This window comes from Octodon degus, unplaced genomic scaffold (genome assembly GCF_000260255.1).
Source record: "Octodon degus isolate 3935 unplaced genomic scaffold, OctDeg1.0 scaffold00233, whole genome shotgun sequence".
Classification (NCBI taxonomy): domain Eukaryota; kingdom Metazoa; phylum Chordata; class Mammalia; order Rodentia; family Octodontidae; genus Octodon; species Octodon degus.
Genome location: NW_004524809.1, coordinates 154,975 through 182,521, shown reverse-complemented (window position 1 = coordinate 182,521; position 27,547 = coordinate 154,975). Strand labels below are relative to the sequence as shown.

The following is a 27,547-nucleotide window of genomic DNA, read 5'->3' as shown; positions in this document are numbered from 1 at the left end:
AAAAAAAAAAAAAAAAAAAAAAACTTGTCTACATCTTTCCCTTATCCTGAAACTTTGCATGAGACTGAGTTTAAGGTTAAAAGGCTTTCCAGCAAAGAAAATTACAAGATAGTCTAACATTCAAACTGTGGCATAGATACTGCTGGCAGCCTTTAGTCAGATTTACAGCAAGAATTGGGTACAAACAGAAGAAAATGACCAGAAAAAGTTAAATTTTGGCCTGAAAGAACTATGTGTAACATTGGGACCAAAGGAGGCATGGAGCTGAAGAGATTAGTGCCATTAAAAAGAAACCAAGTACTTGGAACAGGGACAAGAAGAAAGATGCACGTAGGGCATCTCAGAAATAGCAAGACCCCAGGCTGGGAATGCTGGTGCATGCCTGCAATCTCAGCACTCTGGAAGCTGAGATTGGAGAACTGCAAGAATTTCAAGGCCAGCCTGAAATACACAGTGAGAAAAACTTGTCTCAAAAACAAAAACAAAAACAAAAACAAAAAAAAAAAAAGGAGGAAACTAACAAAACACTCACCCATCATGAGAGGCTCTGGGAGCAAAGGTACCAACCTTTCACTTGAGTCCTTGGGACCACCACTGAAAGGAAAGCTGTCTAGGGAACTGGTTCTGCAGCATTCATTTAACTGTGCTCGGCTATCTAGGCATTCAGAGGCCACTGCAGCCATGGTGGAAGGGTGTCTGGCTACTTCTTGAGCTGATGGTAGACCATGCACATGATTTTGATTTTTTAGGAATGTAGAATGCTATAACTGCAGGGTCTTGAGGCTTCTACCAGATTTCAAAGGAAAACCTTGGAGGCTAGGCAAGGTGCTCCTGGGACAAGGATGCATGAAGCTGTGAGAATGAAACTGAAGATGCAGTGGAGACCCCAGGAAGTTGGAGAGGACAGGAATGAGAACTGTCAGCTGAAGAAAATTGCAGCAAGCAGGGCCAGCCTAAGAGAGGGTGGGTGGGCTGTAACCATGGGATGGGGCCACCCAAGCCCTTTGGAACTTATATCTCACTATCATGCGTCCTGGACACTGAACATGGTCTTATGAGACTTAATGTTTGCCCTGTGAGGTTACAGTCTGGCTTTGGTCCTATCCTTTTCTATCCCCTTATTGCTTCCTTTTGGAATGGGAATATTTACACTATGCCATAGTATGTTGGATTTGTATAACTTGTTTTTTGATTGTTACAGGGATTCAAAACTGAGTTTGCCTTGAGTTTCAGAGAAGACTTTAGACTGAGACTTTTAAGCAATGCTGAGACTGCTGAGACTTTGGGGAGCATATAACTGTATTTCCATTTGCAAGCAGGACAACTACATGATGCTAGTCAAAACTATGACTTCATTACTGTCTCCATTTGGAGGTTAAGTCTGATTTAAGGACATGTGTTTGGGTGTCAAGTTGACAAGAGTTGAACTTTGACAATTTAGTTGGATTCTCAAGATGACTGGCTTAGAACCACTTAAGGGATTAGTAAAGCAGAGTATGTCTGGGTGTGTCAAGTAGGCATAATCTTGGATACCATATCTGGTCCTTGGCCTTTTCTCAGTGGCATTGTTTCTCCGTTCTGCTTCCTGGCTGCCATGAGGTGAGCAGCTTTCCTCTACCAGATCCTTCTGCCATACGATTTATGCTCAGAGCTAGTTAACCATGGACTGAGCCTCTGAAACCATACACCAAAATAAACCTTTGCTTCTTTAAATTGTAGGTACTAGGTATTGTGTTCAGCAATGAAAAACTAATATGGTGGGGAAAACCTAAAAATAAACTGGAAAATAGATTTTATGAAAAAAAAAATACTAAAATGGAGTCTGGGTGTGGTGGCGCACGCATGTAATTCCAGCACTAGGGAGGCTAAAAACAGGAGGATCACTACAAGTCTGAGCTGCATAGTGAGACCCTGTACCAAATATATTAAAAAAAGAAAGAAAAGAAAAAAATACTAAAATGGTTAGGTATAATCATGGTAATGTACTATTTCATTTCTTTCAGAAGTGCTAGAGGTTAAATCCAAGACCTTACTAAATAAACACTCTACAACTGAACCTAATCCTTTGTACTGCTGCTCTTCTTCCTCCTCCCTTTCTTGCTCTTCTTCCTCTCTTCCTCCTCTTCCTTCTCCTTCTTCTCTCTTCATTTCTCCTTTTCCATCTTCTTAAGACAGGGTCTTGTTATGTAATTCAGGCTGGCTTTGAACTATATAACACAGGCTGGCCTCAAAATTTCAGGAATTCTCCTGCTTCCATCTCCCTAGGGCTGGGATTACAGGCATGTACCACCATACTCAGCTATACTTATAATTTTTATTCTTCAAATGTTCACATAGAGGTATTTAGGAGTCAAGTATGATGCCTGCAACTTAATTTCAAATTTTACAAAAACTGAGGTGTTGGGGTATGGATAAACGGTAGTCCACTTGGTTAGCACCTATAAGATCCTGTGTTCCATTCCCAATATGAAGAAAGGAAAAAAAGGAAAAAGGGAATAGGTGTCTCAGTTTTAGCTTCTGTTCTGTACAACTCTCTCCCAGAAGAGAGAACTGAAATACAAGAAAGAGGGACTCCCAGCACTCAGGAGACTAACTGAGGGTCACTTCAAGCTCGAGGCCAGCCTAGGGCACATAGTGAATGTAGTTTGTCAAAGCTAGACAAACTATATAGTGAGAACCTGAAAAAATAAAAAAGAAATTATAATTCAGTCACATGTGGTGGTGCATACCTGTGATCCTAACACTACAGAAGGCTAAGACAGAGAATCACAAGTTCGAGCCCAGCCTAGCAACTCAGTGAGACCTGTCTCAAAATTTTAAAAAATCAGGGCCAAGGAGATGGCTCAATAGAATAAGAGCTTGCCTGGCAAGTGCAAGGCCCTGAGTTCAATCCCTGGTTCTGAAAAAACAGAATAAAATAATAATAATAGTAAAAGAGCTGTGGATGTAGTTCAGTGCAAAGGTCCTAGGTTGATTCCCAGTACTAAAAGAAAAAAAAACTTGTTGACAGAATGATACTTGAGGCAAGAATAATATGTGAATGTGAATATGTATGCACAGACACACCAAACTGGCCCAAAGCCAATCCTAATTCACTGGATTAGCCAATCCTAATCCCCAATCCCATTCCCACCACATATTCATTTCATCTTCCGTGTCCTTTGCATCAGAATGCTAAAACTGACTTTTTTTCTGTATGTTTCATCATACTATAAACATGACAGAAGAATTCACAGCCAATAAATTTGTGCTTACTCTGGAAATGTGGTTTTTTGTTTGTTTGGTTTTTTTTTTTTTTTTTTTTTTTTGGTGATGAAATCACCCCCTATTGGCATACCCTCATAGAGTTAAACTCAAGGAGAAAGAACTCAGGTTTTCACTGAAAACTGTGCAAAAAATAGTTCTAAGTATAAAAATAATTTGGGGGCTGGGGGACTGTTCATTGTCGGTATGCGCTTAGCACACACAAGGCCCTAGGTTTAATCACACACACACACACACACACACACACACACACACACACACACCTAATTTTGACACATTAAAAATGGTAGGTATGGGGGCCAGTGAGATAGCTCAGTAGACTGAAATGCCTGCTTAGGGCAAACTTAGGCAAGCTTAGACAAGCTTACGCAAGCACAGGAACCACAGTTTGATCCACGGCACTACATGCTGCGCCAGCCCCATCCCCAAAGAGGGCTGAGCTGGCCACAGAGTCTGGGCATAGTGACATATGTCTGTAATCCTAGCACTGGGGAAGCTGAAAACAGGAGGATCACTATGAGTCCAAGCTATGTAGTGAGACCCTTAACAACCAAATACATTTTTTTAAAAAGGCAGTTATGGGGATTACTTGGCTTGACATATTTTTTGTTTCAGAGAATGAGAGCTTTCTAGAGCAAAGAAAAAGCCCCCACAAGGTCATTTTCTTGAAAGGCCTGGTCTTAGCCCAGCCCAGGCTGCTGCCTGGTGGGGCAGGGGCTCACAGAAGGAAGTTGGGCCTCTAGGGTTTGCCTCTGAAGGGGAACTGGAAGCTCAGTCCCTTCCTCTTCTTACTTTCTTGTCTACCATGGGGTGAGCAAGCCTCCTCTACCACAGGCTCCCACTCCCATGATCTGCTGCGCCACCACTAGCCACATGACCATGGGCTAAAACCCAGACAAACCTTTCCTTCTGAGTTGATTTTCTTAGGCATTTTGTCACAGTGTCTATTATGGTTGGTGTCTACATGTGCCCCCAAAGCCTCATGCAGTCATGGGGCCTGCTTCTAGAGTTTGTGATTAGTTCATAGCCCCGTGCTGGGACTAGGGGTGTGAGTGCTACATGCGCCCTGGGATAGGAGCCTACATACAACAGAAGGGAGGGAAAGAGGCTTGTTCTTGCTCCTCACTTTTTGCTCTTGTTGCTTTTGCTGTTTTCTGCTGCCATGAAGGGTTGTCCTCTACAATGTTACACTGCCTTGGAGCCAGCCAAGTATGGACTGAAACCTCCACAAACTATAAGCAAAATGTCTTTCCTTCCTTAATTCTGGGTGTCAGGTTTTTTTGTTTGTTTGTTTTTGTCATGGCAGCAAGAGAAAAATAATCAAGACAGTGCTGGGTATTTAACACACATAGTTAAAGGCCAACCTAATAGGCCTCTTAAGCCAAGACACACTTTATTCCTGGAGAAAGCAGTCACCTGAGAAGGCAGCACCCCTACTGCCATGGCTTGTCACTACCAAATGCATATGGAGCTGCCTTCAGGACCTATGCAAGTCTCTAGCATAAGGTGATGCCCCTGGTCATTATATATGTATTTACTTAGAAATATTGGAGATGGAACCCAGGAACTCTTTCTCACCAAATCTAACCCTGAAGCACCAGCCAAAAGAAAAAGCAATGGGCTCCTAAACAGATTTTGAATAAAGAGTGACACTCAGGAAATACAAGTTCTCAGGGAGATGACTCTGAAATGAACAGCAATCATCTACACACTGAACTTCTGTCAGTGATGGCAAACTTTTTGGAGCTTTCAACGATAACAAACAGCTGGCTGACTACTGCATGCAATAGCTTCACCACCACTGTGTGGGTGATTTCAAAAATCCAAGCACAGAACTACTTTCTGGCCATACCCTGTATTCATTTTGCTGTTCTGGTTTTGAGATAGGGTCTCACTATGTTCCTAGGCTGATCTAGAACTTCTGGATTCAAATGATCTTACACCTCAGTTTTCTGAGCAGTGGGACCTAACACTCCATGTGTGAGACAGTCACAGCACATGCTTGTGAGAAACTTCTAACCACTCACACAACTCCATGATTAGGTTTGCGTCCTTCCCATTCAAGAATAGGAGGTTTGTAAGCCACAGTGGTGCAATCAAGAGAGAACATTCTGAATCGTATTTAGGCAGGGCTCTTAAAGACAAATGAGGTGGTAAACTGTAATCCCAGCACTCAGGAGGCTGAAGCAGTAGTATTACTAGTTTGAGGCCAGGCTGGGCTAGCATGGCAAGATCAGTGAGGACCCAACTTAAATAAATAAATAAATAAAACAAAATAAAATAAAATAAAAATGACAAATGGCCTTTTCTCTTGAGTGGCAAGGCTAGAAAGCTCCCTGTCTATAAGGATTTTATTGGCTTCTATTATAATATGAACAATAAAACAGCACTCAATAGGGCAGTCTAAATGAGCCTTTTATCTCTCATTAGTAATTTCCAACACTTTCCTTAGTTAATCTGAATTAGTAAGGATTTGTTTATTTGTCTACAAGCACCTGACATTACAATGTTGATATCACACCACTAATCAAAACATGAAATGCAAGGATCCATGATGACCTAGGTTTAACTGGGCCCTACCTCTCTTGGTTGGCTGGTCTGAGTGTGTTTTTGGAGATGGTGACAACACAGCACAGTGAAGAAGAAAAAGGCCCTGCCACACTCTCGTCATATGTGTCCTTCATGTCCTCCTCTGAGCAATGGGGACATGTACCAGGTAGCCGCAAGGATCAAACAGAACAATGCACAAAGTGATAAAAATGAACAAGATGCATTTGTGCAGGAGAGGGCTGCTTTTACCAAGGAGCTAGAATTTGCATGTGCAAGGCATTGAAGGAAAACCCCCAAACCATTAGTAGACTGAAGACAGAGGCACCCTGAGTGCCTGTGCTGAATGATGCTCGCTCAGGTCCCCTCCAGTGCTAACATAATTCCTGGGGAACCACCTTCACTCTTCTTTCCTCAGAGTAGGTAACACTGGCACAAATCTCCCCCTTCACTGACAAGCATCATAGAGGAGAATGACTGCTCACCAGGAGGCAGGCTAATAATACCAGCTTCCCACCTCCCCAGCTGGTTACAGACCAGCACCACTTTCCATGTGCTGATGACCCACCAGGCCATGGATCTGGAGTGGAAATGGATGTACCCAAGGTAGCAAGTGGCAAAGCCAAGGTTTGAGACTGGTACCTGCAGCTGGGAGGCAGTTCTTCCCACTGTACAACAGACTGCTAAGAAGCCTCAGGAGGCAAAGTTTATTTTGCAAGTAGGATGGCTGCCATTGGCATCAAGAACAGATTCCTTCAGAAAACTAGCATGACCCAGAACTTCTCTTATCTAACAGTCCTTTTGCTATTTCTGATCAACATTGAAAAGTCAAACTCATTTTATCCAAAGGAGCAAAACCAGACCCTTAATGGGAAGAACTGAGAAGACACACCTAAAACAGCAGCAACATTTCACTCTGAGGGGTGGTACTCAGTGGTAGAATACTTGACTAACATGCACAAAGGTCTGGGTTCAAACCCAGATACTAAAAAGAAAAAAGTAAAAGAACTTGCTTAGCACATGTGAGGCCCTGGGTTCCACCCCAGCACTGCAAAAAAAAAAAAAAAAAAAAAAAAAAAAAAAAAAAAAAAAAAAAAAACATGACTTCTAGGCCAAGGACAGCTAAGAACCAAGGCCAAAGGTCCTACAATCTGGAGGCCCAGGCCCCAGGCATAGACTACCTCTCTGCAGAAGACCTGGCAGCAGCCCCAGTAACCAGTGCTGAAGAAAGGGGTGCAATGTGGACAAGGCTGACCTCGGCACTGCACTCGAGGCTGTGTGCCTAGTGAGCTGCAAAACCCACTTTACATAACAGGCCTTTGTGCTGTCCCAGATAAGAGGAAAGACAGAGCCAGTCAGAGTGTCTCAGGGATTGAGAAGCAGCTGAGATTTCCTGGGGGACAGTGCAGTAGGAAGGGCCTAACTCAGACAACCCCTGTCATCTCAGAAGGAAATGGTAACAGCTGCAATAGTGAAACAAACCCTTCTATTAGTTTACATTATACATTTTTGGTCTTATCTACACTTTTAGGATAAATAAGAAAGGTGCAACACTGCTTCTGCTTAGAGGACACTGGGTGTCTTGGGAGACAAAGGTGGAAGGGAAATGATTTCCTATATGTCTCTTTTTTTTTGAGACAGTGTTTCACTATGAGGTTCAGCTGGCCTTGAACTCAGTAGCACACATTGGCCTTGAACTCAGTGATCCTCTTGTCTTTTTTTTTTTTTTTTTGGAGACAGGTCTTGCTAGGTAGTTCAGGATGGCCTTGAACTCACTGTGTAGTCTAGGCTGGCCTCAAATTTGGGGAACTTGCATCAGTCCTCCTATGGGATTATAGGTGTGTGCCACCAGACCTAGCTCTTACACTCCTTTTAAGTATTTGAAATTTGACTGGTTTGAATCATGTGAATGGATTACCCATTCAAAAACAAGTTAAGGGGGCCACCAGATAGCTCAGTGGACTAAAGCACCCAAGCACACTGACTGGGGCACATTACCAGCATGGTGTGCTGGCCCTGCCCCTGGGGCGCACTGAGACAGCGATTGTGACTGGGCATGGTGGCATGCGCCTGTAATCCCAGCGCTTGGGAGGCTAAAAACAGGAGAATCGCTACAAGTCCGATCTATGTAGTGAGACCCTGTAGGCCCTGTAGACCCTGTACTAAATACATTAAAAAAGTAAAAAAATAAAAAAAAAAAAAAAAACAAGGAGAGCTGGGTCTGATGATGCATAAATAAATAAAAATATAATAAATAAATAAAACGTGAATAGGTCAGGTGTGATGGATGGAAGATACCTATAATCTTAGCACATGGGAGGCTGAGGTAGGAGGATAGATGTAAGTCTGACAACCTGCACTGGATAGTCAGACCTTATCTCAAAAACACCAAAGGAAAGTAAAAAGGGATGGGTTCAAACCCAGATACTAAGAAGTAGTCAGTTGTAGAACTTGCTTAGCACATGTGAGGCCCTGGGTTCCACCCCAGCACTGCAAACAAAAAAGTCAAGGAAATTTTTCATTATTTTGCTTTGAGACAGTGTCTCCCTAGGTGTCCCAGGCTAGCCTTGAACTTGGAGATTCTCCTGCTTCAGCTTCCCAAGTACTAGGATTATTGGCATGTGCTATCATACTCAGCTAAATCAAGGAAATTTTAAACTTGTTTAAGCATGTCCAACTCTCAGGAGAAGAGAGTTGTCATTAGCACCATTTGAACAATGAGAAGTCTGATGTTCTAAATGGGAATGGAAATTGTCCAAGGTTGTGAGAGAGATGCAAGCGCAGCCCAGCCTCAGAGTCCTGGTTCAGTACACTTTTTCTCCAATTTCAAGCCTGAAAGACCAGCAGTACTCAGATATATGAAGTCCTGGTGATATAGGACCTGTAAATGACAAAAAGTAAATAATATAATTCCCAACCTACTAAAAGTCAGATCCGCCAAGGAATGAATTCTAAGGAAAGGAGGTTAAGAGTAGGAAATTTTACTGAGAGACACAGCTCCCAAGAGACAAAAGGGAACCTGAGTGGGATGCTACAGACCCTAGTTTCCAGAGGAAGTTTTATAGGACAAAATCTTGAGGTAGTTACAATGTGGGATAAAATTATGATCAACCAATAAGATTACAACCACAGCTGCTTAGGTAATGTTGATCCAATGGGGAAGCAGATTACCTAGCAAATGTACATAAAAATGATCAGGACTTCTCTGGAAGAGGTGAGTTAGGAGGTCCTGGTCACCCACCTGGGCAACTAATGTTTAGCTAGACTTCACTGGGCCAGGTGATACCAAGTACAGTATATTGCCGAACCCTTGGAAAGGCAATGTCAAATAAGTGTCTTTATCTTATGGCCTGGCCTTCAGCAGATGCACCTCCAGGCACCGTTGTGCTGTGTTCTCATCCTTTGTACTGACTCCCTAGTGGGCCCAGGCCTGTCTAACTGTCTAGGATATTTCTACCTAACTTGGCTGTCTATGATACTGGCAGCCACAGCCATAGCAACCCATGTGAATCCAGGAAGTGATGACCACATGCAAAGGCTTGCCAGCTAACCTAGCATACCACACACTGTCTGGAGCTAAAGAAATGCTCATCTGGCTAAGTAAATACACTGCCACCCTGAGTTCAGCCCAAGTCCATGGCCTTTTCAGCAAGTCCAATGGGCACAGATACATTCTTATGAGATTCAGTAACCTTCAGAGCCCCAGGAATCTTTATGAACTCAGAAAGAATCCAAAGGATAGTCAACTGTAAAACTGAGCACTGTGCTAAGAAGCCAGCCAGAGCCTGGATTCAAATCCTGACTTTTCTACTGACTTATTAGAGACCTTGGATAAGCCAGTCACATTACCTTTCCTGGCTTCAGCTTGTTTTCTAAAATATGAGCTGATGAAAAGGCATGTACTGAACACTGTGTACCTGTAGCTGGCCACCTGGTTACCTCTGTCTTAAAGGGGTTAGTCTCCTATTTTTTTTTTTTTTTTGGCGGAACCAGGGATGGAACTCAGGCCCTTGCACTTGCCAGGGAAGCGCTTATTCCAATGAGCCATCTCCCCAGTCCCTGGGGCTAGTCTTCTAAAGGAGAAAACTAACCGGTAATTTCAAGTCTCAGGGGCTGGGGAGATGGCAAGTGCAAGGGCCTGAGTTCAATCCCCAGTTCTGCAAAAAAAAAATAAAAAAATAAAAAAAAAATTCAAGTCTCAGAAATGCCATAAACAGATGAGTACAACAAAGTAACAGGGAAGAGCTGGGCATGGTGGTGCAAGCCTGTAAACCCTGTACTTAGGAGGTTGAGGCAGGAGGATCACTGCAAGTTCCAGACCAGCCTGAGCTACATAGTTCAAGGCCAGTGTAGAATACATATTGAGGCCCTATCTCAACAAATGAATGAACAAAAAGATTCCAGCTAAAATCATATTGCTATAACAATGCAATAAAAAGAGGGAATTAACTAAAAAACAAGAAACTTTCTCCATTGATGGAAATATTCTCTCTCCTGATGATGGTGGAGGTTACAGGTCTGTATATATCTGTCAAATTCACAGATTTGTATACTTAAGATGGGTACAATCTACTGTGTATAAATAAAACCTTAATAAAACAGAATAGAATAAAAGGCAGAAAAGAGATAAGGGCCAGGGATATAGCTCAGTGGCTTAATAAGCACCTGCCTGGCAAATGCAAAGTCCTGAGTTCAATCCCCCATATGAAGGAAGATGAAGATAAAGATAAAGATAAAGATGAAGACGAAGATGAAGAAGGGAGACAAGGAAAAAAGATTTTTTTTTTAATTGCACTTAAAAAAAAAACAGGCCCAGCAAGATAGCTCAGTGAATTAAGTATCTGCTTAGTTAAGCACAGGGACTTGGGTTCAATCCTGGGCACCATATGCTGTGCCGGTCCCCTCCCAAGTGCACTGAGCCGGCTACCAAGTCCAGGAGTGGTGGTGCATGCACGCCTGTAATCCCAGTGCTGGGAGTCTTGAAAACAGGATCACTAGGAGTCTGAACTGTGTACCCGGCACAAAATACATTAAAAAGGGGGGTGGGGAATGGCCAGACAGCTCAGTGGATTAAAGCGCCTGCTTAGGCAGACATAGGGGCTGGGGGTTCAGATCCCCAGCCTGTGGTACAGGCCACGCCTGTGGGGCACACTGAGAAGGCAACTAAGACTGGGTGTGGTGACATGCGCTTGTAATCCCAGAGTTTGGGAGGCTGAAAAACAGGAAGAATCACTACAATCTGATCTGTGTAGTGAGACTCTGTAGACCCTGTACTACATACATAAAAAAATAAAGATAAAAAAGAAACTGCAGCCAGATATGATTGTGCAAATCTGTAATCCCTACACTTGGGAAACTAAGGCAGGAAGATCACTACAAGTTTAAGCCCCGCCTGGGCTACATAAGCAGGTTCAAGGCCAGCCTGCAATATATAATGAGACCTTGCCTCAAAAACAAAACAGCCAGGACTATAGCTCAATGGCACAGTGCCTACCTGGCAAGAGCAGGGTCTTGAGTTCAATTCCTGATAAAAAACAAACTAATCACCAGAAAAAGAAAAACTGCAGCTTCTGAATGCAAACTAGATTTACTTTTTTCCCTTCTCCCAAAACAACAAAACTGGGCAAATCCCTGGGAGTCTGCCTATTCCCTTTTATTTGCAAATGATCTTTATTCACCTATGAAAGGACCACCCTTTTGGAATTTCCCCTAGGAATAGACGATTATCTCACTAGGGTGGGCCATCCTCTGATACCCATTAAGGCTAAGACACAAAAAACATCCCCAGTTCCTGTATTGTGCCTCATTTCTGAGTACTCACAATCTTGAGAAGGTCCTGTATCTCCCTCTAATACACTCTTCTCACCACTCTTTTACTTCTATGTCCTGAAAAATCTTTTCCATGACAAAAGTCAGAGAATCTGTTTACTGATTTTAAAGGGGTGGATTGAGTGCCTTATTTCAGCCTGGGGACCCTCAGACCAGCCAGTGACAAAACACAGTTTTAAAAAATATGACAGTACAGGAGGATAGCAAGTTTAAGTCTAGCTTAGACAACTTATGAAGACACTATCTCACAATAAAAAACAAAGGCTGGCTGGGGTGGCACTCTTCTATAATTCTAGCACTCAGAAGGATCCCCATGGGGTAAAGCTGAACTGCATATCAAGTGGTACAGTGGTATAGTGCCCAAGTTTTGATACCTAGTACCACAAAACTCTCTCTCTCTCTCTCTCTCTCTCTCTCTCTCTCTCTCTCTCTGTTTCTGTCTCTTTCTCACAATCACATGAAGGGCTGAAGACCCTTCTAAGATACTTTAGAGATGAGGAAACAGTCTGGGAGGGAAAAAATGACTGCTCCTGCAGAGTCAACAGAACCCTGCTCTCCCAGTATGAAGGACAGGGTCCCCACAAGGTCCCACTGATACTGAGTTGATTCCCAGCCTCTCTGGGGACTGGGGTGCGGGGTTCCTCTACTGCAAAATGAAGGAGAAATCATTGCCAAGGCTTTTCCCCCTACAAACAACTCTTCTTACCAAGCAGTCTGGTGGAAAGGAAAGAAGTCAGTGCTCTGGAGTCAGAAAAAGTCAGCAGAACCTTTCCTCCTGGATGCATCTTGAGGCAAGCCTATGTACAGTGAAGTGAGGGTAATAATTCCCTCTATCTAATTTTGGGGCTTAGATAGAGGGCTGCGGTAAGGGATGTAGCTCAGTGGCAGTGCCTGAGCACAGCATTCTTTTCCATTTCTTTTGTTTTTTGAGACAAGGACTCACTCGCTACTTCAGGCTGGCCTTGAACTCACTATGTAGCCCAGGCTGACCTTGAACTCGCATCAGTCCTCCTGCTCCAACCTTCCAAGTGCTGGGATGCATCACCCAGAGTCTACAGCCTTCTTTTTATTTATTATTTTTTCTGTATGTGTGTGATGCTGACAATTGAACTCAGGGCCTTGTGCATTCAAGGCAAGAGCTCTACCACTCAGACACAGCCCTAGCCCATGCACAGAATTTTTGAGGTCCTAGATTCAATTCCTAGTATTAAAAATATATATATTATTATAATCACAATGCCCTCCAGCAAGCAGAACACACTGTACAATTGCTGGATCACAGTAGCCTCTCCAGAAGGGAAGCTGCTATATCTCTGGTACTTGGGCTCCTACATAACCTTACTTGGCCACCTCCTAGAACAGACACTCGGGTGACAGAAGGATAAGAAACAATGAGCTGCCACTGCTAGCCATGCATTGCATAACCTGTGTCGGGTGCACAGTCCACCCAGGCTCTGCTGGTCCACATTTTTATCTGGAGAAGTAAACAAGAGCCTGGTGCCCTCCCTGTCCACCACCAACACAGGGCCACCACCAACACTGCCTATATACAGTCAGCCACTTTCCAGAAGGATTTTTTTCTCTTCATGGGTACCTCTGTTTTTACACTGCCCTTTCAGTGTGGCTGCTGGCATTGCCAAGGTCTCAACTATGTGCACACTCCACCCATATCCGCCTTTCTCTGCCACCTGCCCCAAACGACTGGGGTGGTCCAGGTCACTACCTGCAACCTGCCTTTGTTCACCCAGTGCAGACTCAAATACCCTGAAACCCAAAAGGCTGTGAAACTTGCAGGCAGGAGTTCCTGGTTCCTCAGCCTATCCAATCTAGAGGTCTCACGGTCCTATAAAAGCTGAAGACTTTCCTCCACGGTGGAATTTCCCATTTTTACAGAAACAAAGACAAAGAGCTAACTATCCCAGCCAAAGGCAACCACGAGCAAACCTGAAACACCCAGACTGGCAGAGCCACCAAATTGACTCCCACTTGTGGGAAACTAAGGCGACAGCAACAGCCCCTCCTCTGAGTTCCAGGATCTTCCTGAAACCTGTAAACTTGGACCCTTGCAACGGCAGAGTGTGGCTCAGGAGTTACTGCGAACAGGAACCGGCAGTGCCCGGTCCTCGATCCGTCTGCCGCTCGGTCCCTGGGGCTGGCACCGCGATTTCATTCATCGTGTCTGTCACTCATCCAGCCGCCGTGGGACACGGTGGCAGCCACATCCTGCCCGCCTGCTCGGTGGCCAAGCCTCGTCCGCCCCCAACCCCCTTCCGGATCCGCGGAGTTCTGGGACTGCTCGGGCCGGTGGGGGAGGGGGCCGAGGAAAGTTCCGCCACAGCTACCCCGGCCATAAAGCGGCGCTGGAGGAGGCGTGGCCAGGCCGGAAATTCGGGCAGAAACTTTCAGCCCTCCAGCCTCAGAAGCCGCTACTTCCTGGGCCCTCTTTGCCCCCCTCCCCCGTACAGCTCGCCAGGTGCAGGGGCCTCAAGGGGCTCCCCGGGAAGGGTCTGTCCCACCTTGACCCGCTTGCCCTGGATCTCCAGCGTCTTCATGGTGAAGTCCACGCCGATAGTGCTGCCCTGGCGCTCCGAGAAGGTGCCAGTCTTGAAGCGCTGCACCACGCACGTCTTGCCCACGCTCGCGTCGCCCACCAGCACCAGCTTGAACAGGAAGTCGTAGTGCTCGTCCGGGTCCCCCGGCCCGGGCCCCGCCATAGCTCTGCACGCTGCCCCTGGCTTGGGCTCCGTGCGCTCCAGCCCACTGGCCCTGTGGCGACGTGGAGCCGAGGCGACAGCTGAACTGGTGTGGCCGCCGACCGCGCCTCTGCCCCGCCCCGGCCGGCCCGGAGCCTCCGGGCTCAGCCCCGCCCGCTCGCCTGGCCCGACGCGGCCCGACCCGGCCCGACCCTCCGCAACCCTCCGCGCCCGCCCGCCTGTGGTCTGCGCTCAGCTCCCTTCAGGCCAGCCCGGGGGCTTCTCAGCCCCGCGAGCTTCCCTCAACCCGGGCGGCCCCGCCCCGAGCACACGAGCCTTCCCTCAGGACCGCCCAAGGACCGCCCCCAGGCCCTGACTCCGCCCCCAGCTCGAGATCGTTTCCTCAGCTCAGCCCACGGCCCCGCCCTGAGCGCCCGAGCCTTCCCTCAAGACAGCCCTCGGTTACGCGCTTCGCACCCTGACTCCACCCCCGAGCCAGATCCTTCCCGGAGTACCACTGGAGTCGGCCCTCAGCACTCCGAGCCCGCCCTCTGCACCGCCCCTGACTCCGCCCCAACACCACATTCCGCCCCCATTCCAGCTCCGCCCTCCGCTCCGCATCGGGAAAGAAAATCCACCCCACTCCTCCAACCCTCCCCTTACCACAATTAGTCCCGCCCATACAAGGCTCCGCCCACTCACTCGCCCCGCCCCCAATGTGCTTGAGCCGCCACGGACCCCACCGGCGTCTCGCTTCTCGCTGCGCCTAGAAGTCCTTTTCTTCCTCCCTGTGCTCTGCCCACTCGGTCTCTTCTTCAGGTCGACCCTCAGGGGCAATCCCAGGAGATGCTCGGGGGAAGGGCTGGCCTGGGTAAGGCTGTGGGCAATGTCTGGGGACTGGGCTCCTGAGTTGACTCAGGAGCCAGGGGTCCTCAGAAAGATGAGGCCAAAAATAGTTAAAAGCCCAGAGTCAACCGGGCCTGATAGCCTCGGTTGACTGAGGCAGGAAGATCACCTTAGTTATGAGGACAGCCTGGGCTACATAATGAGATGAGACCTTGTCCAGAAACAATAATGAAAGCTTCAGTTCGATCAAATGGAACTCACCTCCCACAACTGGGAGCAGGGTTCAGATGTAAACCCTAGCCCTGTCAGACAGCTCTGCATGGCACATGCGTTTCCTAGGCTCTAGCCCGGCCTGGGTAACTTAGCAGGAGCCTATCTCAAAATAAAAGTATGGCCCTGGGTTAAAACAAAACAAAACAAACCAGCTGGACAGCTGAGCATGGTGGCATATGCTGGCAATCCCAGCACTCGGGAGGCTGAGACAGGAGAATCATCGTGAGTTTGAGGCCAGCCTGAGCTAGTGAGTTCAAGGCCAGTTCAAACTGCATAGCTGACACCTGCACTGAAAGAAAACCAGCAGGGTAAGAAGTCACCCAAAAGATGACTAGACAGAAACCATGAGATTCTGTGTCATGAATATGGAAAAGCACCTGCTACCAAGTATTAGGAAACTGAAAGCAAATATCCCCCAGAATTGTTGCAGATATGGGTGCTCTGGGCTGGTGTAAGCCTAGTGTGGCAGAGAGTAGCCCTTGGTATACTGGCCAGCAAAGCAGCAACAGACATCTGCTCTTTCCCTGCCAGGATCTCAAAATGTCACAAACACAGGGACAGATGAACCTCTTCTTTCAGCCTCTGCTGATGGTGATCTCACAATGGAGACCTTGACCCACCATACTTAGGCCACCTGCCTCAGCACCTCTCATCCAACTTCACCATACCCTGTGCCCTCAAATCCCTCTGCTAGCCCCAGACCAGGCCCAGGTGGTCCCAGGATGTTCTAGCTTCCTCCCAGATACACGCACAGGAAGTCACAGTCCTGCTTTCCTGACCACTTCAAGGAGAGCCCCAAGGAATGCATGTCCACATGTATTGTGCCCTCCAAGGCTGCACCCCTGCTCCCAGAGCACTTTCCTCCTGGGGCCAGCACCCTGTTCAGAGCAGCCTGCCCAAGGGACTCCAGAGCAACACTTCACCCTCGCTTTGCTGCCAAAGAGACTGCAGAAGCTATAACCCAGAAGCACTCAGGGGAGAACAAAGTGCAGACCTGGGCCAGCCCTGGGAGAGAGCCCTTTGTACTCCTCAGCAGGGCAGATGGGCAGGGACCACCCCCAAACTCCCCAGGGACCTGATTGCTCCAGGACCAAGGAAGGGGAAGTGGACCAGGCCACAGCATGTCTTCTCCCAGGAACCATTGGGTGGAAACAGAACAGGATGGGTTTCAGCCCCCATTGTACATGGGCTGGGGGTGAGGGAAAGGAGGACTGGGAGGACAGGCTGAGACAGGAAGAAAACTGTACTACAGCCATACTGGAGGATGGAGGCTGGGAGGGGAGGTGAGGGGAAGTCGATGGCAATGTGTCTATGGAAAAGTCGACTTTCTGATACTGCAGGGAGCGCCAAAGCTAACAGAAGTCATTGGATTTGGTGAACTAAATTAAGGCTGCCAAGACTGGTTAACTGGGCCCAAGCAGCCACATCCACTCTTATGGTCACACCCACTCTGGCAGCTTTCCTGCTGTCCTCAAGCTTGGCAGGAGGCCAGCTGAGAACTTCCCTCTGTTCTAGGCCCCAGGAAGACCTGTAAGATGGCCACCTGAGTTGCTCCACTCCAAGCCTGTTTTCCCCAGTATGGGTCCCAAGAGGCCCTGATGAGTCCTGAGGGGAGGCATTGGAGTCCTGAAGCCCTCAACCTCCAGGATGGGCTTGCTCTGGGCTTATCACCTCTTCCTGGGACCAATAATATGTGATGTGAGGATTTCCTGCCTTCTTCCACAAGTGAGGAAGCATCACTGCTTGTGGATACCCCTTGGAAGAAAATCTCATGACTGGGCCTTAAGTCCCCACCCACATCCCAACTACAGAAGCCAGAACAGAGATCAGAGGGTCTTCAGGTCCTTTATGCCTCTGCCCAGAGAATAGGGAAACTGAGGCTGGGTCCCAGGACTTGCTCAAAGACCCTACGTAGCTCACTCATAAGCCTATCCAGGGAGCCACAGGCTGCCTCTCCTCCCATCTCTGCCAGTGAAGTCCACCCTAGATTTCTCCCTCTTTTCTGTACATCCACTCAGGCTTAGCTCAAGGTTGGGACAGGGGCAGTACTTTAGGAAAGGAGTCACCAAAAGCTAGGTTCCTCCCTTATAACATTTCTAGTTACCAAAGTATCAGGTTCCTTAGAGGGAGCCAACACCGATGCTGGCTGGGCAGCTCTCCTGACCAGCTACCTGCAGCCACACATAGTTGTTCTGTTCCCATCTGTGCCACTCCCACAGGTGAGAAGAGCCCACTCTGGCTACAGGATCCCAGCAGTCAAAAGTCAGAGCCCCACGCTCAAGGGACAGTCACCTGTCCCTGACAGCACCAAGATGCTCCCACAATGCTGTGCAGCAAGAAGTCCAAGCCCTGGGCTACCAAGGCCTGTGGCCTCTGCAGGTGGTCCCCACTTGACAGTGAAGACCTGGCTCAGTGATCTCCCAACTCCTGGGTGTCCATTGTGGGCAAGTGGTTGTTCAACACAAGAGCCCATGGGGACCTCCTTGCCCACCTCCACCCCTTGGTAGAACCCAGAATGTGTTCTGTACCTGCCTCAGGAGCCTTCCTGTGGGTAACCTTATATTCCCTCACTATAGTCACCCCAGTAAACAGGCATGACAGTTTCTTTTTCTTATAAAAACTCTTTAATAAAAATGGTTCTCTGCAGAACAGATTACAACATGTAAGCTACAAAGTTAAAATTCCACCAAGGAGATGTGGGGGCTGGTGGAGAACTAGGGTAGTGCCCAGCATAGCAGGGCAACTCAGGCTACTGAACAGTGGACTTAAGGGTGACACATCTATGCTGAACAGTGGACTTAAGGGTGACACATCATCTCAGTTTTAAAGAGAAAGATGCATCTTTTTAGAAAAATTATACTTTTTATTTGCTTTTTTTTTTTTTTGAGACATGGTCTCACTATGTAGTGAAGGCTGACTTGGAACTCACTTGCCCAGACTGGCCTTGAACTTGTGGTGATCTTTGGGGTCTCCAGAGGGCTAGGATACAGGAGTGGTCCATTGCACCGAGCTTCATTTTTTAAAATGTTAGCCATGAATTGATTCTTCTCCCCTCAAAAGCACAGTGCAAAGTAAAACAAAACACTTAATAGGCAGTCAGAGAGCAATCTCGCACATACTCCAATATAAAACAAGTTCACACATGCCAAAATAAAAAGAAATGGTTCATGCAGTAGCCCACATAGGTCAAAATAAAAAGAAATGGGTTCACTGGTCATAAATCATCTGTAAAAAAGAGGAAGACAGGGCCGGGGAGATGGCTCAGTGGAATAAGCGCTTCCCTGGCAAGCGCAAGGGCCTGAGTTCAATCCCCGGTTCCAAAAAAAAAAAAAAAAAAAAAGAGGAAAACAGTCTAGGAGGGGAGGCAAAAGACAGACCACTACCACTGGATCAACCCTGGAGGCAAGGAAAGATGAGAGGGATAAAGGATGAGAAAGGAGGAACAGGGCCTCTGCGTGCCAGTGGCCTGACTGCAGCTGGGGTGACCATGAGGGCAGGAATCCCTCAGGGATGGCAGGTTGCCTGCTGGTTCTTCAGACTCCAGGGAGTAGCTGGCTCATCCTAGTAGCCCAAGAGCCTTTTGGCTTCTTCACTCTGGGCCTGAAGGGTTTCACTCGCATACTTCTGGAGCAGTTCCATTTTCTTCCTTCGCACAAGGGCTTCTTCAATCTGCAAGCAGCAGAGGACCAGGCTCAATCCTTGGCCTAGAGGCCCACCAGGAGGCAGTCCCTGGGAAGTGTGACTCACACACCCAGGTGGCCTCCAAGAGCCCCAACTCCTTCCCATCAGGAACATCTGACCTGTAGGGGTCCCACCCTTTCAAGAGTACAGCCTATTCCAGAGGAGTGGGCTCCTGTCCCTGGAGAGCTGGCAGCCTCTACCCTACCTCCTGCTGCGACGGCACCGGCACGTGAGCGATGAACTTCTGCTGCCCATCCTCCCCTCCTTTCTCCTGGCCACCTTCCTCATCAGACTGCAAAGAGAAAAAGCATGGCTATCACAGGGCACCTGTAACACTACTGATGACACCTCTGCAAGGTGGTGTCACCTTACAGCTGTCAGGAAAAAAACAAGGCAACAGGACATTTGTACTTTCATAGGGGATGCCCAAAACATTTTTTTTTCCCCCAAAACACATTGGAAAAATGACAGAATGCTCAGAATGCTCACGCTTTATGCCACCTCCTGTCTATGACAGAAAAAGACAGAAACAACAGCGGAGAACAGAGAAGACAGGGAACAGAGAGAAGAAAGATTCTTTATATACTATTTGAAAACTTGGGACTTCATTACCTATTTCTTTTAATTTAAATTTTAAAGATGTTCCACAGAAAGAAAGAAGATTAACTCAGAGGCTACAGATGATTATCAATAACTAAGGAAATAACACAGACCTGGAAACAAGGGACAGGGCTCTCACCATGCTGCCAATCTGCTGCTGGCCAGGCTCTGTGTCAGGTACCTACATGGGCCTGTCCCATTATAGCTGCCAGAGGGACCCTCTTCTAAGGTACTGGAAGTGCAAACGGTATGAGCATTTTGGGTCTCCCGGCCCCATTTTTAGATATTGTTTTGCTAAACTGTCCAGGTAGGGAACTTGAGATCCTTCTAAGTGCCAGAATTACAAGCATGCACCACCACACCTGGCTCAGCAGTTCTGGAAAACAATTGTACCTACAACTACTAAACACACCACACCCTAGGACCTAGAAATTCTACTCCTCCTAGACACTCAACAGAAATGTCACAGCAACCCTATGTTACGGCCCTCAAATGGACTCTAAACATAACCCACATCAGACGCAAGAGTACCAATGACTCCCTGGGTATCAAAAAGTCTGCAACAGACGAAAATACAGTACCAGAGATTAGGAAATTAAGCCCCAGACAAGACTGCACCTCTGTTCTAGCCCTGGCGTTGCCTTGTGACCCCCACACTCTGGACCGGCTTATTTTATTTTGTTGGGGTTTTTTTTGCAGAACCGGGGATTGAACTCAGGCCCTTGCGCTTGCCAGGGAAGCGCTTATTCCACTGAGCCATCTCCCTGGCCCTTGCTCGTTTTTCCAAGCAGGAAAAGATGGCAGACAATTCAGTGGCAGACAGCAGGAAATCTGAACTCCACATCCCAGATGGGTCTCAAGGGCATCTTACAGCATGTAGTGGCCATCGTCAAAACTGGACTTCACTTATAAAACACTGGTCCTGGTCCAGAGAGACAGCAGACTACAGTGCCTGCTTAGGCAAGCTCAGGCAAGTGCAGGGACCACAGTCTGATCCCTGGCACCACATGCTGCACCAGCCCCACCCGCAGAGTGGGCTGAGCCAGTCTGCGTGTGGGCATAGTCACCTACACCTACAATCCCAGCACTGGGGAGGCTGAAAGCAGGAGGATCACCATGAGTCCAAGCTGCATAGTGAGACCTTGTAACAACCAAATACATAAAAATAAATAAAATAAAACACTAGTCTTACAAGTGCTCTTTCTTTTAGTTTTGTCCTGAAACGACAGAATTACAGAGGCAGTGAGCAAAATAGAGTCTGTGGGGGATGAGAGATTCTGAGTTGAGGAGGTGTGAAGAGAAAGGAACAATAAGAGAATCTCTGTGCCCAGGAAACAATTCTGTGTTTCGACTGCAGACAAGGAACAGTCTCACCCCTGATGAAAGACACAGGACTCACTCATCATGGCAGGGCCAGAACCCTTCTTTTGCTGCTGCACTGCAGTCACATATGGTATAATCGCTGGGGAAACAGGGAAAGGCCCATGGGAGCACTGGAAACTATTGCTGCAACAACCTAAAAGTCTGCATTTGTTTCTGAAGAAAAAGGAAAAGGAAATGCTTTCCAGGCTGGGAAGATAGCTCAACAGCACAAGCGCTGCCTGCCAAGCACAAGGTCAAGTTCAATCCTGGTACCAAAAAAAAAATAAAAATAAAAAAAAGAAATGCTTTCCATTACTTTATGAAGACTTGCTCTATTCCCTTCAGTTGTTGATCTCAGGCTGCACTGATCCCCCAGGACTAAGGGCCACATCTGAGCCTGAATGGTGGCTGTGACCTTGTACCTGGCACGAGCCTGGCTCGCACAGGCACTGATCAAACACTTGCTGTACAGCACCTAGGGAAACCTCCTGGGCCACATATCCTGCTCCACAGCCGTCCCTGAGCCCCACTGTGGTCAGTGGGACCCAAGCTGGAACAGTCCCTGCTGTGTCCTGTGTGCCCCTCACTGAACCCCTATATGTCTCACAGCTGCTTCCTCACAGGTGATGGAGACTCTTCTTGTACCTGGCCCAGGCAACGTTTGTGTGTGTGGATATATGTGTGTGTATATGTGTGTGTGTGTGAGACAGAGAGAGAGAGAGAGAGAGAGAGACAGAGACAGAGAGAAGAGAGGGAGAGAGAGAGACACAACACACCTTCCCCCCTCCTGGAAGAGTGAAACAGACCTGCCTGGCACCATCTATATTCCAGGCCCCCACATGCCAGGTGTGCTCAGAAGCCTGGAGCTTAGCTCCTCCCAGCTGTGACCTTCTGCGGTCCCTTCTATCTCCATCTGGAAATGGTGGTGCCAGGCACTGAAGAGCCACTGGCAATATCACATGAACAGCTGGGTCAGGTAAGGGCTGGAACCTGAAATCTGTCTTGCTAAACCCCACTCTGGTCATTGATTGTTAAGATGGCAAGAAGGGTTAGGCAGGGTGATGAATGTCTATAATTCCAGCACAGGAGGCTGAGGCAGGAGGATTGCTGAGAGTTAAAAGCCAACCTGGGCTACATAGCAAGCTCAAGTCCAGCCTGGACTATTCAGGGGGACCTTGTCTCAAAACAAAACAAGGCAGAAGGGATGCCATACCAAGCCCAGGACCCTCCCTGACCCTGAACACTGATTTTCACAATTGTCCTACAAGGAGGGTGGTAGGCTTTGAAACCAAGTGTTGGTCTCTGTAGTGAGCTCCTGTCCTCTCTGCCTCATGGCTTATGGCTTGGAGTGGAGGGCTCTGAGCCAGGATCCACATCAGTACCTCCTCCTCGGTGACAGCATAGATATTGATTTCCTCCTCCTCCTCCTCCTCCTCTTCCTCTTCCTTTTCTCCTCTTGCTAGCCGAGCATCCCTCTCTGCTTTCCATTTTTCCACCAGTTCAGCTCTGACTGCAGACAGGGAGATGGAAGCTATGATTGCATCTCTGAAGGAAAGGCCAAGATGGCGCCCTGAAGAGAGCCGCTCTTATACTGGGATTTGGCTGGGAGGGTGGTCTGATTCTAAAACACCTCTGGCTTTAAGTCACTACACAGCACCTTTTCAGGGACTGTCCCCTGATCCTCCCAAGGCCAGCAACCTGAGTGGCTTTCAGAAACATTCACATGCAAATGAGGGAGATGGACAGCCACATGCCTCAGCACTTGGGAAGCTGAAGCAAGAAGACCATAAGTTAAGGCCAGCTTGGGCTACAGGACACAGGGAGACCCTGTCTTAAAACCCGAAAGAAGGGCCAGCCAGACAGCTCAGCGGACTAAAGTGCCTACTTAGGCAGAGTGCAGTGGCCGAGGTTCAATCCCCAGTGTGCCATGCCGGTCCTGCTCCTGGAGCACGCTGAGACGGTGACTGAAACTGGGCATGGTAGCAGGCCTGTAACCCCAGCCCTTGGGAGGCTGAACACAGGTCGATCACTACAAACCCAATCTACGTATTGAGACCCTGTAGACCTTGTACCAAAAAAAGGGAAAATAAATAAATAAATAAATAAATGGAAAGAAAGAACACAAAAGGAAGAAAAAGGAAAAAAAAAAAAAGAAAAGAAAAAAATGGAGCCCACAGCAAGCTGGAAAGGAGCTCCACGCTTTCAAAGTCCCAGATCACTGAGTACCAAGTGGACTAGCACAAGTGCACTGCCCACCCAGGCTCTGGCCTCATTCTGTACCCATAAACCCTCTACTGCACTTAAGACAGGGAGAGAGGGCTGGTGAGATGGCTCAGTGGTCTAAAGCACCTACTTAGAACAAGCTAAGCTAAGCAAAGCACAGGGACCGCAGTTCAATCCCCCAGCACCACATCCCAGCCAGCCCCGCTCCCTGGTGGGCTGAACTGGCCACACACAAATAAGTAAACAAATAAATTTAAAAAAAAAAAAAAAAAGACAGGGAAAGATTAGATGTAGCCCTTCAACTTCCCCAGCCCAACTCCACACTGTGGGCCTCACTGGCCGCCTATGGCCGGCTCACACCTGCCACTCCTAGACCTCTGAGGACTTGAATTAGCAAGGGGGAAAATGCTTTTCTGCCAATGCACTCCTTAGAACAGTTTTCAAAGGGAAGAAACCAGAGGGCATTCCACACAAGAGGCCTAGAGACCTACGTTTCTTCTCATATTCTTGTTCCAAAGGCACAATGACGCCATCATCTTCATCTAGGTATCCATAGTACTCAAAGTCAATTGCTTTCATGAGCTCAGCACGAGTCTTTCTGGGAGGAGGAAGAGCTACAGGAAAAAAAGTGGCAATTTAGTTCATTCTTGGGTCACAGTGACTCTTGAACCCAGTCTTCCTCATAACACTGTTCAGTCAGACAGCACACAAAATGATGAGACATTTTCAGCAGGTGAGAAGATGCACACCTGTAATCCCAGCACTTAGGAGGCTGAGGCAGGACAATTTGAGTTCCAGGCCAGCCTGGGCTACACAGTGATACCCTCTCTCAAAATAAAATCTTCCCCCTTCATTTCAAACACACTTATCCCCCTCCTCTAGTCACTTTCTACAGCACCTCTGGAGTCCTCTTTTCTAGGTGTCTTCGTAAAGCAGAATTCAAATTATGGTGAATGTTGCTTCCAAGCACCATCTAACAGAAAGGCACCTTGGAAAAACATGATGCTGTGTCCTCAGCTGTGTTATTCACCAGATCTGGCACCTATGACTTCTGGTTCTTTCCCAAAGTCAATGACCATGAAAGATAAACATTTTAAATTGATTAAGAACATCAAGGCAGCCACAACAGCACACCTGAAGATACCCAGGAAAGAGAGCTCCAGAGCTGCTGCAGAAAACTAGGCATGGGTGCTGGGGAGATGGCTCAGTGGAATAAGCGCTTTCCTGGCAAGTACAATGGCCTGAGTTCAATCCCCAGTTCTGCAAAAAAAAAGAGAGGCCCTGTCCCAAAAAAACAAAAAACCCATAATAATAATACTACCAGAAAAGCACTGAGCATGTATTTACTCACATAACAGTAACTAAAGAAAGAAATGGTGGGGCCAGGGAGATGGCTCAGTGGAATAAGCACTTCCCTGGCAAATGCACAATTCTGAGTTCAATCCCTGGTTCTGCCAAAAAAAAAAAAAAAAAAAAAGAAATGGCTCATTTTAAAGGGTGAGCCTCTCAACCACTCCTTCTTCCCTCAAGACTTCACTTTGATGTGATAATACAGCAATATGGCAGCTCTCTAACGTGTACAAGCCTGGAGCATCCCTTCTCCTCCTCCCCCCTCCCCCTCCCATAAGTGACTTCACTCCCTAATTTGCGGTGCCCGTCTCTACTTTCATGGTCCTTGTTTAGACTCCCTACCTGACTGAGGTTGACCAGATGGCCAAAATTATAAACCTATGGGTTTAAAGCAACTGTCTTTGGCCTCCTTTTTTTCTACTGCAAACTCTAAAAATCTTTGTAACAATGTCCCCAGGGATCAGAAGTTAGGAAGCATGAACTTCTCTGAGCCAGGGTAGCCAAATAAAGGCTTTTTCCATCTCTCTTGGGAGCACATGGTTGGTTCTTATGGCATCTGAAAAAGTCTGGTATCCTACTCTCCATAACATCACCACATCACAGGCAAAAGCCTTCAAAAGCCCAAGTTACTTACGTTCTTTCTCAAAGAGCTCTCTTACACCAGGCAAATCCTTTGCTGCTCCAAAGTATTTATAACCTCGGTTTCCAGGGACTTCTTTCCCTTCATGGTCTAGCATTTTAGGGCCAACTTTCTTATTGGAAGAGAAAAAGACAAAATGAATATTATAACATAAACTTAATATTTCTACTTCTATAAACATGTTTTAAATTAACGTTAAACGTGGAAAATATTTACGTACACAGAGAAGTCTGTATTTTTACCCATTAAAAATGAACCTACCACCTATAATCTCAGCACTCAGGAGGCTGAGGCAGGAGGATCGCTGTGATTTTGAGGCCAGTCTGGGCTACAAAGTGAGTTCAAAGCTAGCCTGAACTGCATAGTGAAACCCCACCTCAAAAAATAAATAAATAAACCTACCAAAAAAATTCTTAAATGTCTAACAAGGCTTAAGTAAATTACTGCATATTCACTGATGCATTCTAATTCTTTTTTTTTCTTAATTTTTTATTTATTTATTTATTTGTGTGTGTGTGTGTGTGTGTGTGTGTGTGTGTGTGTGCGTGCGTGGCCAGCTCAGCCCACCAGGGGGCGGGCCGGCTGGCATGTGGTGCTGGGGGATCGAACCGCGGTCCCTGGGCTCCGCCAAGCTTGTTCTAAGTAGGTGCTCTAGACCACTGAGCCATCCCACCAGCCCCTGCATTCTAATTCTATACCCTAAAATTCACGATCTTTATAAAATGCTCATATTGATTTTTTTTATTTTTATTTTTTTATTTTTTTTCAAAACCGGGGATTGAACTCAGGTCTTTGCGCTTGCCAGGAAAGTGCTTATTCCACTGAGCCATCTCCCCAGCCCCTCATATTGATTTAGATTAGACAAATACTTAACATGTGAAGTAATAAAATCTTTAAAAAAAAAATTACAAATTACCTAAATGATGATCCGTAGCAGACAAATGAAATACACTTAGATGATGAAACCGTATTTGTATGGTCCAGGTACACTTGCTATATGACTTGCTTTACCATTTGATCCCCATTTAATCAGTCTCACCTAAGTGATAATACTTACAATCTTATTTGATGACCATAGCTTTGCCCTATCTCATGCAGTTTCCATGTTACCTGAGCAATTATAGTTGTAATCATATTGACTATTGTTTTGTCATACCTGCCTCACCTTGGTACTTTGCTCTATAAATCTCCCTTGAGAAGCAGGATCTCTAGGGCCACCCACTTGGGATTCCCTTCTCTCTTTCTCTCTTTTTTTTTGGTAGAACCAGGGATTGAACGCAGGCCCTTGCGTTTGCCAGGGAAGCACTTATTCCACTAAGCCATCTCCCAGGCCCTGGGACTCCCTTCTCTTATAGAAGCTATCATTTTCTCAATAAACACTTTCTTCTTCTTCTTCTTCTTTTTTTTTTTTTTTTAATTTTTTGAGCCTGGGGCTTGCTTTGTCATTCAGGTTAGCCTTGAATTCACTATGGAGCTCGGGCTGACCTTGAACTCAGTGCGATGATTACGGGTAAGTGCTATGTCCTCCCTCTATCACATTCATGAATTTAATTCTTTCTACAATTCTGGTCACAAATCAAGTTGGAAAAGAACCAAATCAAATTCAGGGATGGTGAGATAGCTCAGCAGACTAAACACCCGCGTAGCCAAGTGCAGGGACTAGGGTTCAATCCTTGCACCACATGTCCTGAGCACACTGAGCCGGCCATGGAGACCAGGCATAGTGGCACATGCTTGTATTCCCAGAGATGGGGAGGTTAAAAATGGGGATCACTATTAGTCCAAGCTGCATAGAGAGACCCTGTACCAAATACATTAAAAAAAAAAAAAATCAATGGTTAGATTCAATGCTAATCTTACAAGGAAATTTGATCCAGTTCACAACCATTTTGGTTTGTAAGCAGAATCAGAAAAAATTAAGTTCATGAACTAAGGTATATTGTACTTTGAAACCATACAGAATTTTTTTTTTCTTTTTGAGACAGGGTCTCACTATGCAGTTCAGGCTGGCCTTGAAGTCACTCTGAGACCTAGGTTGGTCTTGAACTTGCAACAATCCTCCTGCCTCAGTCTCCAAGTGCTATGATCATAGGCCTGCACTACCAAGCCCAGCTTTATAATTTTGATAAATAACTCTTTAAAAATTATATTAATCTAAGGCCAGGGAGATGACTCAGTGGAATAAGAGCTTCCCTGGCAAATGCAAGGGCCTGAGTTCAATCCCTGGTTCCACAAAAAA

At 46.7% G+C, this 27,547-nt stretch overlaps 2 protein-coding genes across 3 annotated transcripts in view; both read right to left on the bottom strand.

The window, feature by feature from the left end:
* LOC101593043 (ras-related protein Rab-43) overlaps nucleotides 1-14,642 on the bottom strand; it is a 29,583-nt gene extending 14,941 nt beyond the window's left edge. The window contains exon 1 of one of the 2 annotated variants that reach the window (XM_023705927.1): nucleotides 14,171-14,642. In XM_023705927.1, coding sequence (XP_023561695.1) covers nucleotides 14,171-14,354 — 184 coding nt within the window. In that variant the 5' untranslated portion in view covers nucleotides 14,355-14,642. Of the gene's footprint in view, nucleotides 1-14,156 lie in introns of both variants that reach the window. The other variant, XM_004645601.2, reaches the window with a different exon arrangement.
* Nucleotides 14,643-18,805: 4,163 nt separating this feature from the next.
* Nucleotides 18,806-27,547, bottom strand: part of Isy1 (ISY1 splicing factor homolog) — a 19,202-nt gene continuing 10,460 nt past the window's right edge. Inside the window, exons 7-11 of the mRNA XM_023705949.1 lie at nucleotides 25,303-25,420; nucleotides 23,810-23,932; nucleotides 22,478-22,605; nucleotides 19,339-19,425; nucleotides 18,806-19,121 (exon numbers count right to left, since the gene is read on the bottom strand). Coding sequence (XP_023561717.1) covers nucleotides 19,014-19,121; nucleotides 19,339-19,425; nucleotides 22,478-22,605; nucleotides 23,810-23,932; nucleotides 25,303-25,420 — 564 coding nt within the window. The 3' untranslated portion in view covers nucleotides 18,806-19,013. The remainder of the gene's footprint in view (nucleotides 19,122-19,338; nucleotides 19,426-22,477; nucleotides 22,606-23,809; nucleotides 23,933-25,302; nucleotides 25,421-27,547) is intronic.